Source organism: Sphaerodactylus townsendi, linkage group LG07 (assembly GCF_021028975.2).
Source record: "Sphaerodactylus townsendi isolate TG3544 linkage group LG07, MPM_Stown_v2.3, whole genome shotgun sequence".
Classification (NCBI taxonomy): Eukaryota; Metazoa; Chordata; class Lepidosauria; order Squamata; family Sphaerodactylidae; genus Sphaerodactylus; species Sphaerodactylus townsendi.
The window spans coordinates 113866423-113878565 of NC_059431.1; the positions used below are offsets into that span (position 1 = coordinate 113866423).

General features: G+C 48.6%; 1 protein-coding gene across 1 annotated transcript in view; it reads right to left on the reverse strand.

The window, feature by feature from the left end:
- Positions 1–4183: 4183 nt before the first annotated feature.
- The window catches only part of LOC125436839 (solute carrier family 22 member 15-like), a 77589-nt gene continuing 69629 nt past the window's right edge, over positions 4184–12143 (reverse strand). The window contains exon 5 of the mRNA XM_048504174.1: positions 4184–4353. Within this exon, the coding sequence (XP_048360131.1) occupies positions 4298–4353 (56 nt within the window). The 3' untranslated portion in view covers positions 4184–4297. The remainder of the gene's footprint in view (positions 4354–12143) is intronic.

A 12143-nucleotide genomic window follows, 5' to 3' on the forward strand; every position in this document is an offset into this window, starting at 1 on the left:
CACAGTAGGAGCCCTTCAAAATGATTTTGACCCAAATGCAGAGGCAAGTACCAGAGGAACATTCGTCACCAGAGTCCGACCCAGAAGGATCTTTGTATCGGAATGCCCTCCGTCCAGCAAAATCCAGAATGCTGCCTATTTCCTAGGGGCTCCCTGTCCGCCGGCTGCTTAAGGAAAATAGTGCACTTTGGTTTGCGGTTCCGCTTTGCGATGAGGGAGAGGGCGTCCTCGGCTTCAGTCAGTCTTCTAAGTAGTACAGCCAGCGAGGGGACTCGGGAATGCATCTGAAACACAAGAACAGTTCCTGGTGAAGAAGAAGAACAAAAGTCGGATTTATATCCCCCCTTTCTCTCCTGCAGGAGACTCAAAGGGGCTTAAAGCAGCAGTGTCGTAGGAGGTTAAGAGCTCGTGTATCTAATCTGGAGGAACCGGGTTTGATTCCCCGCTCTGCTGCTTGAGCTGTGGAGGCTTATCTGGGGAATTCAGATAAGCCTGTACAGTCCAACACATGCCAGCTGGGTGACCTTGGGCTAGTCACATCTTCTCGGAGCTCTCTCAGCCCCACCCACCTCACAGGGTGTTTGTTGTGAGGGGGGAAGGGCAAGGAGATTGTAAGAAAGGGGGGATATAAATCCAAACTCTTCTTCTTCTTCTTCTTCTTCTTACAATCTCCTTTCCCTCCCCCCCCACAACAAACACCCTGTGAGGTAGGTGCGGCTGAGAGATCTCCACAGAACTGTGACTAGCCCAAGGTCACGCAGCTGGCGTGTGTGGGAGTGCACAGGCTAATCTGAATTCCCCAGATAAGCCTCCACAGCACAGGCGGCAGAGCAGGGGATCAAACCCGGTTCCTCCAGATTAGAATGAACACGCTCTTAACCACTACCGCTCCTGGTGTTGGCAGGGAACGTTTGGTAGTTCTCATTGATCAAGTACATCAACCTGCGAATGTGTTTTGTATTCCAGGAAAAACCTGGACTGCTTTGTACAGCTGAAACGAGAACAAAAAACTGTGCAAATGACCAGCATCTGACCTGGCACTGGATTCCGAGGCCCAAACTAGACCTCATATTTAATGTGAAACAGTCACCAGGACTGTTGCCCTCTATGCAGGTGCGGTCTGCTTCGCTTGGAGAATACATTCCCTTCGGGTGTGATTCTCGGTTAGGCACATGGTTTCGACTCTTTAACACTCTCTCTGCCCTCAGATCAGAGAGTCCCCGTGTTTTCCAAAAGCTCCTTAAGTGTGCTTTTTCTCTTCCTTCGCAGGGAAAGTGAAGTAAGTCACCAGGTATTGAGCTGTCCTCTTGCTCCTCCCCCACCCCCACGACACCACAGTAGTTATTCCCACTCTTCGGGCCACCATTTCAGGACGATCGGAAGAGCTCTCCCCCACCCCCGGATCTGTGGGTGGAGCAATAAACCCGGCGAAATTGACAAGGCTGGTCTAGAGAACTAACTCTGGACCAAAGAAACAAGGAGAAAGTGGGGGACGGCAGATCAGCTCAGATAGGGGCACTTTGCAGACAAGAAACCTGTGTAAACAAGAACTGAAGAATGGTGTAAGCAGGAAAATCCCACTGCTAAGCAAAGTTGGAAGAATCTGCTGCTTTTCAACTGTGGCATAAGTTAGGGCATGCATAAACGGTCTGTGGCTCGGGGTTCTGAATTTCCTCCATCCCACTATGTTCCCACTCCAAAAGAGCCCCGAGGCACTGTAATCTGACCTGGGAAAGTGCACGTGCAAAGATTCAGTTAACGCACAGCTCCCCCCCCCCACCCACCCCCGCGCAATGGAACAAACAATGTCCTTCTGGAGCTTTTTTGGATCAGGAAAACCCCGGAGGGAAGGTCAGAGCTCTCCCTTACCCTGCACCACCTTATAAGAACATAAGAACAAGCCAGCTGGATCAGACCAGAGTCCATCTAGTCCAGCTCTCTGCTACTCGTAGTGGCCCACCAGGTGCCTTTGGGAGCTCACCTGCAGCATGTGAAAGCAATGGCCTTCTGCTGCTGCTGCTCCTGAGCACCTGGTCTGCTAAGGCATTTGCAATCTCAGATCAAAGAGGATCAAGATTGGTAGCCATAGATCGACTTCTCCTCCATAAATCTGTCCTCCATAAACCTTGATCTGAAGCAGTCCCCTATGTCCAATCGAGGTACCCATAGCAACTGTGTTCCCACAGGAAACTCACAGCGAGCACATGGCTGCAAGTGTCTGCAGCGAGAACATGTACAGTGCCGCGGTAGGGAAAGTTACTCCCTTCTAAGTCCACCGACTTCAATGGGCGTGTACCTCTGCTTAGGAGGGTGCTGTGAATGTGCAAACACAGCCTTAGAAAAAATCATTGTATACACTTTATGTTTAAGATGCCAGCTGTCAGGTAGGGCCTGGGGATCTCCAGACTACAGAGGACAGATTCCCTGGAGACAGTGGATCCTTCGGAGGGTGGCCTCTATGGTGCTGTACTCCACTGTGGTCCCTGTTCTCCACAGGCTCCATCCCTGAATCGCCAGGAGTTCCCCAACCTGGAGCTGGCAACTCTACCCCCTGCTCCCCCCTGCCCAGTGGTCAGGAGGTCCCTGTCAACATTAAATTACGTATGGTAAAAATGTGCATATACTCCAACTGGTAGAATAGAAGTCAGTCTAGTTCAGGGGTCTGCAACCTGTGGCTCTCCAGATGTTCATGGACTACAATTCCTATCAGCCTCCTGCCAGCATGCCCAATTGGCCTTGCTGGCAGGGAGTTGATGGGAACTGCAGTCCATGAACATCTGGAGAGCCACAGGTTGCAGACCCCTGGTCTAGTTGGTGGACCTGTTATCCTTCCCCAAGTCAGAAAAGGCTGGCCTCAAATACTAAAAACTTGACTCAGATGGCAACATTTCTGTCTTCCCTTTCCCTGCTCGTTTTTGTTCACTTTTGCCAAAAGTTAGCATTTACCTTAAGGCATTCAAAAATGGAGATTATGTTCCGAAACTGGTCACATTTGCCTTTTAGACTTGTTTGAAAATAAACTTGATGAACCGTTTAGCTTTCCAAACGTTGAAACGTAAGTAGTTCTTAATCAGGAAAAAAAAAAGTATGGATTTAGAAACCACAGAGTTAGGCACATAATGGTTAGTCACTGGCTAATGTTTGGACAATTAGATTTCCAAACTTTTCTGCAGCCATATTAGCAAAAAGTTTTCTTTTTTAAATCAAGCAACGGTTTTCAACATTACAAGATGATTCAGGAATGGCCACAGGAATAGGGGAACTTAACAGTTATGAACAATTGGCATCCAGGCTGCCACTGGGTTTTTTTGAGAGGGATATTTAAGTGCATCAAATTTGGCAGCGATATCAAAATAATGCCTTCAGTTCACTGGATCACTTTATTGAAAACATGTAATGTGTTCAGCCAAATAGCTGCCAAGTGGCATTTCCATGTAAAATCAAGCAAATCCAGCACCCTGAATCTGAAACGTGCAGCCAAAAGGACATGCAAGTGACAGTAGCGCACAATCTGGACACCTAGCAACATCCCCTCCAAGCATCAGAATGTGACTGAAGTGTTCGTTTGCACGGGTGCTCTTGCCGGAAAGAGGATTGGCTCATTGTGATCTATCTCACGTTTTCCATGTCATGGACACTTGAAGATTTTCTAAGGACCACCTTTCAAGAGTGACTTTATCAAGGATTTCATATGAGAAATCTAGAAGATAACTTCTTGGAGAAGGGACAGAAATACAAGCACAGAGAGAGAGAGAGAGGGGAGAGTCAGAGGAAAGGGGGAGAGGGTGAGGAGAGAGAGACAGACAGAGAGACAGAGGCTCATTCCGCACATGCAGAATAATGCACTTTCAAACTGTTTTCAGTGCTCTTTGAAGGAGAGAGGGAGAGGCAGAATCCACTTGGAGAGAGGGAGGGAGAGAGGGGGGAGAACACATTATTTTGCCTGAGAGGAGAGGGGGGAGAGAGAGGGAGAGAGAGGGAGAAGGAGAGAGAGAGGGGAGGGAGGGAGGGAGAGGGGGAGAGGGGGGAGAGAGAGAGAGAGAGAGGGAGAGAGAGAGAGAGAGAGAGAGAGAGAGAGGGAGAGAGAAGCAAATATGGAGAAAATATATCTGGTGCAAGAGAGGAGTAATCAGCCATCTTATCTAGTGACAAGCAATTCCCACATCTGTGCCATATATATCATCAGAAGAGTTTTAAGACAGGGAACTTACAGAGAGAGCAGGAAGACGAGCGTTCCCTCCAGGTTAACCCACACACGACCGCTTCGGTCCCCTCCAGGAGTTTTAATCAGATACCCTTAACAGGGCATACCGAGCGAATCCCAACAGCAAAAGAACAAGCTACCAATGGATCCCGATGTGACCTGGTATCATTGCTGTAAGGGGAGCTGGGAAGAGGCAGCACTGACCACACACTGGGACATTAATGAAAGAGGCAGACAATACAAAGCTACCTGAACAAGACAGCGGAACATGTAAAAATGCTGGAAGTAGTAATAAGTTTTAGCAGCATTCTCTCCCGATGCTTCGCCTGGCATCTGTGGTTGGCACCTTCTGCATCCAAGGCTAAACGGCCAGATGCAGGTATTAGACTAAGAGAGAGAATGTTACTAGAACATCGCCCTACAGCCTGTAGAAAAAAAAAACCACGACAGCACCCCAGTGATTCCGGCCGTGAAAGCCTTCGACAATACAGTGGGGTATTTCATTTTGTGTTTCCCTGTTCACTAATCCTACTTGTTCTCTGGTACCACAGTTTAACCAGCACTGGACCACAGTGCATGGAAGTTATCAACACGCTGGACCGAATTTTGCTTTGAGGCTGAAAGTTGAAGCCTGCATTTGGGTCACGCCCCGTCTTGCCTCCTGATCTGGGCTTTGCCCAGAGCAGTGATGGCTAACCTTTCGAGACCGAAGTGCTCCAAATTGCAACCCAAAACCCACTTATTTATCGCAGTGCCAACACGCAATTTAACCTGAACACAGAGGTTTTAGTTTAGAAAAACAGTTGACTCCAGAGGTGCAAGCATCGAGAGTAAGCTTTGGTGAAGCAACTGTGCAACACTTTGAATGGGTGAATCACGCACTTAGGAGGGTATACTCAGAAGCGCCCCATTACCCGCAACCAAGTTTATTCCCAGGTAAAGGATCGGGCTCAGGCCAGCCTAGAGATGTGTGTGTGTGGGTGATTCTCGATGAACTTGTGCACGGTGCCCACAGAAAGTACTTGAGTGCCACCTTCAAATTCGCGCTACAGGTTCACCACTGGCCTAGAGGCTGCTGTAGGCAGGCTTCCGGCCTGTCCGTCCTTCCTAGCCAGGGCCAGCCCCGAAGCTGCGATGGTAGCTTAGTCACTTCCAGGGCTTAGCCTCTATTGGGGTTCATTGCGGCAATAGGGTTACCAAATCTGGTGGCTTCGACATCTCCTGCCATTAAAATTCGATCCTCAGACCACAGAGATCACTTCCTAAGGAAAATGGCTGCTTTGGAGGTGGACTCTGGCATTATTCTCCATTGGAGTCCTCTCCCCAGGTGCCACACCCCCCCCCCCACACACACTAACCTTTGTGTAGACATTTCCCAGCCCCAAACTGGCAATCATAAGCAGGTTACTGCACAGCTTTTGAACCAAATTCCTGTCAACGAGCCAAACGCATTCAGGCAAAAAAAAAAACATTTGCTGCTTATTGTTTACTGTGGCTGTTTATTTGACCTGCTGATTTTCGACACATCGACACTGACAGTTGGAAAGAAACTTTAAATCATATGAACCCTGGGACTCAGAGGTGGATCCAGCAGGTTCTCACCAGTTCCCCAGAGTGGGTTACTACTTATTTGTGTGTGCTGAGGGGGGGTTACCACTGTCCGCTTTTCCATCTCCACTGGCCTCGAGGCATCCTGCCTTTGAACGAAGGTTCCATATAGCCATTGCGACTAATAATGTCACCCCTGAACTGTTAACTCTTCAGGTCCCGGGTAATTCATGGACTCTCAGCCTTTCGTCCCTTTATCCTTCACCAGTCTCTATCCAAGAGCCTGTGTGTTTCACCATTGCTGTGTCTAGATTTGGCGAAGTTAGCATTTCTATAATGTGATGGGATGATTTAGAAATGACCTGGTGCAAAACAATGTCTTGGGGTCATGGTGGGTGGCTGCCCATGGGGCATCCAACTCAGGTTTTGCCGGCGTCTGTGGTTTGCCTTAGGTGACTTCTGCCCCTGCTGGGCAAATGGCGAGGGAACCTGTTACTGTAAATTTTGATCCCACCACTGCCCGACCCTTGCCTCATTGACTAACACTGTTCCTCCTGCCAACCTTCGGGTGAAGCTGTCCTCATCTGGCGGAGGTACTGTGGTGACGACACGGAATGCTCACAGGTATTCTTGCCAGCCTCAGAATGTCCGCGAACACTTTAAGAACATAAGAACAAGCCAGCTGGATCAGACCAGAGTCCATCTATCCAGTACCTGCTACCGTTAGTGGCTCCACCAGGTGCCTTTGGGAGCTCACCTGCAGGATGAAAGCAATGGCCTTCTGCTGCTGCTGCTGCTCCCCAGCACCTGGTCTGCTAAGGCATTGCAATCTGAGATCAAGGAGGATCAAGATTGGTAGCCATAGATTGACTTCTCCATAAATCTGTGGAAGCCCTTTAGAAAGCTATCCAAGTTAGTGGCTATCACCACCGGGCGCAGCATATTCCAACACCAATCGCAGACGCTATGCTGAAGAAGTGTTTCTATTAGTCCTAATTCTCCCTGTAGCATTTTCAATGTATGCCCCTGGTTCTAGTAGATGCCAGGAGAAAGAGAGAAAAAAATTTCTCTCTGTCAACATTTTCTACCCCATGCATGATTGTATAGACTTCAATCACATCCCCTCAGATCGCCTCTTCCAGACTCAAAGAGTCCCAAACGCTGCAGCCTCCTCATAAGGAAGGTGCTCCTAACTCTCTTGCTGTCAGCAAAGGAATGTGTGGGTCGGCAGCTTCTATAATCCATGCCAACACCATCAATTCAGCCAACTTTACAATACACTTGCAATTCCACTGTCTTCTGGAAGGATCTCTTGGCATTGGCCCGCAGATTCGTGTCGCCCATCCTCACACGCTGGTCACGTCAGGGTGCGTTGGATGTGTGGTTGGAAACGATGTCTCTATTGTGTCCAAGCCCTCCCACTGGACCCCTCACCTTCCGGCAGTCCAAGGAGCAGTGCAGATGAATGGGAGCCCTCACTTCCACCTCAGCTGCAAGCCCTGGGGATGAATGTCCAAAGGCAGCCTGGCTCGTGGTGGCAGCGCTGTTGGAAGCAGAAGCAGAAGAAGAGTTTGATTTATATCCCCTTTCTCTCCCGTAGGGAGTGCGCTCCAAAGGCCATAATCTCCTTGCCTCCTTCCCTCACAACAAACACCTTGTGAGGCAGGTGGGCTGAGAGAGCTCCAAGAAGCTGTGATCAGCCCGTTGGTCACCCAGTTGGCGCGGTGTTGGAATGTACAGATGTAATCTGAATTTTGATAAGCTTCCACAGCTCAGGCGGCAGAGCAGGGAATCAAACCAGTTCCTCCAGATTAGATGGTTGGACGAAGCTCTTAACCCTAATGCCACTGCTGCGTAGGAAGGTAGAAGGAAGGGAGATCCATATGAGAGCAAGAGACCCTACCAGCTTCCTGCCCTACCTCTGCCACGCCCAAGGCAAGTCACTGTCCTCGTGAAGCCCTTCCACACCCCTGCCTAGCATACCCTGAAGAGGGCATCTGCTCACACGCCCACAAACACCGGAATTAGCATTATCACGCTGAACCAAATCCAGCTTCCATCTATCTATCTATATAAAAAAAAATCTATCGCGCTTTCCTGCTGACAGGCAATCTCCCAAACTACTGGACCGGACATTGCTTGAAATTTTCACATTAACGTCGCGATTCGCTAAGGCCAGGTTTCCATACTGTTTACACACCTCCTGTTGTGTACAAGTCACAGCTGTGCAAGTTATTATGTACATGCTACACTTGGAGATAGTTGAACCACAGTCTCTGTTCCGGCATCAGCCATCTGCTATTGTCAACCCAAATACCCCTCTGATACAAGGAAACAACCATGCCTTCCTTTGAAAACCACTGCTATCTGAGTGAAAGGGATGGGGCCCTCAGCCATCTTGCACACATGGCCCACCCAATCTCTAGCAAGTAGTGAAGGGGAAGGTGTGAGGGAGGGTCCAGGGATTTGCTGGACCAACGTTTCTGAAATTTGGAACACAACGTAGCCTGCCTCCTAGTGTGTTTTAAGCTGGGATAATTCACCTGCAAGGGAAGGGGAGGAAAGGGACAGGACCAGCCAGCCACTCCGCACATGGCCCACCCACCTCCTAGCAGAGTGAAGGGGAACGTTAGGAGGGACCAGTTGCTGCCATGCAAGGGGAACGGGAGAGGGAGGGGAGCAGGGCCCCTTGCCCCTCCCTCCCTTTGCAATCATTGTAATGACACATGTTCGAACCGTTCGCTTCCCCTTTCTTTCTTTCCACTTCTCACTCAGACTCAGCTACAGCAAACAGTGGCCGGGCCCGCTAGTTATATATATATTTTAAAAAAAGCAAGTTTCTAGTTCTTTTTGGTATATAAGGTCTTTTATTAAATTCTTCAAAAGCAACATACAACAAGACGAGAACACAATAAAAAAAGCAAAGATAAAATCACACTTGACTAATGTTGTACAGATATTTGACTTCCATCTTCTTCACATCCATCTCAGAGGTGAAGATCTTATATTCTGTCTCTTGTCTAATGTATATCATATGTATACAATACCATTGGAAAAAAAGAGGGGGAAAGGCTTAATCAATATCCACACTTCATTCTAAAACTTGCATCCAGCCTAGAGTGAATCTGAGCCGTGAATGCTCTTTCTCATAAATTTAACCAGGTAGAAAATTTGCCTGCATCTCCGTTAAAAATAGTCCAACTTGGCCCAGCATCCTGTTTCTGGATGACAGCTAAACAACAGCTACCACTGGCTCCTGGCACCTGTATTCAGTGCCATTGAGAATGGAGGTTCTGCTCAGTAGGAAACTAGTAGAACATCCTATGCTGAAGGGTGACCTAGAAGAAGACGAGAGTTTGATTCATACCTCTTCTTTCTCTCCTGTAAGGAGACTCAAAGTGGTTCACTGACTCCTTTCCCCTTCCTCTCCCACAACAGGCCGTTCCAGAAGTAGGTGGGCTGGGAGATTCTGAGAGAATCCGGTGACTAGCCCAAGGTCACCCGCAGGCTTCATGTGGAGGAACGGGGACACACGGATCCACTTCGCCAGATAAGAGTCTGTCATTATCGGATCTAGCCGGGAATCAAACCCAGGTCTCCAGATGAGAGTCAGCAGTGGCGTAGGAGGTGAAGAAGAGCTCGTATCTAATCTGGAGGAACTGGTTCGGATTCCCTCGCTTCTGCCTCCTGAGAGCTGTGGGAGGCTTATCTGGGGAATCTGATTAGCCTGTGCATCTCCCACAGCCAGCTGGGTGACCTTGCTGTCACAGTTGGAGCCAGCTCTTCACCTCACTACAGGTGTTTCTAGAGCACAGAGGAGGGAAGGGCAGGAGATTGTCAGCTCCTTGAGTCTCCTTACAGGAGAGAAAGGGGATATAAATCCAAACTCTTCTGCTTCTTTTTTTTACCAACTCTTTTCCCTTCCTCTCCCACAACAGACACCTTGTGAGTGTAGGTAGGGCTGAGAGAGTCCTGAGAGAACTGTGACTGGCCCAAGGTCACCCGGGCAGGCTTCTTTATGTGGGAGGATCGGGACATCGGATCCACTTCGCCAGATAAGAGCCTGCCGCCACGTGGGACGAAGTGGGGAATCAAACCTGTCTCCAGGTGAGAGTCGGCTGCTTCACCACTGGCTCCTCGAACACCTGAGGTCAGGGCTGCTGTTTGTGGTAATGAGTCCCATACAGAGCAAACCTCGGGCCCTGATCTCTTCTTAGACTCATCCCCTGCTGCTATGAGCTGGCTTTTCCGTGTGCTCTTGTGTTGCAGAGGATATCCAGGAAACCCCGAGAGAAACAATTGCTTTGTGCGCTGGGCTGATTTCCCCAAAAAATGGACAACACCCCTACCACAACTGTTCCAGATAACGCTGGAGCAGGAGTCCAAGAGAGCAGCCCATTTCTTTTCCTCCTGGATGTATCTTCTTTGCGCAGAGCTGTTTTCAAAGGAGGGCTGATAACCTTTGCAATGTGGGCTTCTTCCTTCCTTCTTCCTTCTTCAGGCAAGGACTTCAAGAGAGGCTGAGCTGATGTTGATTCCTGCTCTGGTCCCAAATCACAGATGCCGAACCTCTTAAATCTGAACTAGAGCCTTCGCCCCCCCCCGTCCCCACCCCTCCCATTGACAACGCCTGCCCCTTCTGTAGCCAAATATGATGCACGTGTTCTTTTGGCTTTTCCTTTTCTCCCCAGAAGAGGGATTTTTTAATTGAGAAAACCCAGAAACACCAATTAACCCTTGAATAACCTTGATCAAACTCCCGGCTTCAACAAAACAAAACATTATTTTCGTAGATTGGAATGACAGGCTACTGTTTCTATACAGAAGAAGAAGAAGCAAAAAAGAATAATTCATCACGTTTCTTATTCTGCCTTCCTTCCAAGAGCCCGCACAGCAAACATGCTCCTCTAATCCCATTTCTTGCAACTCACAACAGCCCTGTAGTGTAGGTTGGCCTAAAGAACACAATTCAGTGGATTCATACCAAGTTGGCTTCTTTCAATGCTCACCATAAACATTACCTCAGAAATCCTAAGAACAATCATTTTCAAAATCTGTGCCAAGATAAAAATGAGTTTTGAACATGTTAGTCCTACAAAATTCCTTTCTCCAGCAGGAAATTCTTGTTCAGTCACTTATAATAAATAAAGCGCATGCTGGAAGTTGGGCTGATGGGAATTCGTAGTCCATAACATCTTGAGTGCCAAAGGTTCGGCCACCACTGGCCTAAGGTCTTCAGGAGAGTGGAGAATTGAACCTGCCCTCTCCAGATTAGAGTCCACTGCTCTTAAGCACTACACCACACCATCTCTCCGCGAGTCGCTTCTTATATGTACTGCTGACAGTGTGTGGGATGCTTTGGTTTCTCATCCCAATTCAGAGTGTGGCTACCTGTAAGCAGTGGTGTAGCACCTAGGGGACGGGGCATCTTGCCCCGGCCACAGAGAGGTGTGGGGCATGGCGGAGGCCCAGGTGTTCCAATGTGGGGCAGGCGGGCGGCAGGTGCAGGACACATGACTCGGCGCCATTCCCCGCCGCTAGCTACATGCCTAAGCCAGTTTTAACTGGCCACTAATTCTAAAGACCTGCATTTGCAAACCACACGCCTAGCAATGGGCCACAAGCAGAGGGATCCAGCAGGTTCTCACCAGTTCCCTAGAGTGGGTTACTAATTATTGTGTGCCGAGAGGGGTGACTAATCGGGTCCGCTTCCATTAGAAATTCCATTAGGTCCAAAAAATCATCAAGTCCTGTTGTTTCCTATGTGGCTGGTTGGCTTAAGGTAGAAAACGATAATTCTCCTTCTGTTGGGTCATTGTTTTAAAACATGTTTTTAGAACTATGGTAAAGTTCCTTGTTTAAGGAAAGCATCCTTCTTTTGATTTCTAGAAACAAAATTAAGTCTTTGAAAGTATTAAGTATTGGACAGGCAGCCAATTAGAGGAGAAGCAGTTGTTTCTGCCGCTAAGGTGACGCATAGGACTTTGCTATAATGAGTTTAAATTATGGACAGAAAGATACCAGCTGGAAATTAAAACTTTTTTTACAGTAAGAGTTTTTTTACAGTAACAGAGAAATTACATATGCCTCCGCCTCTGGAATGCCTACAATACCGCCATGCCCCGCTTCAGCCCCATTGGCCACGCCAGTGTTTGAATCCCACCACCATGGGAACCGGGTTACTAAAATTTTGATCCCACCACTGGCCAAGGCCTGCCCAGATAACTTATTGTTATGTCAGCTGCTAAGGTTTGCAATAATGCAGCAGGCAGCAAATATCTGCATCATTCACTCTTGGCCTCCTTCCTGTTAGGGACCAGACACTACCTGCTGGCCACAAGCAGACAGCAGGTATAACGTCCACTTCAACCGCCTGGAATCCCGTTCCCGC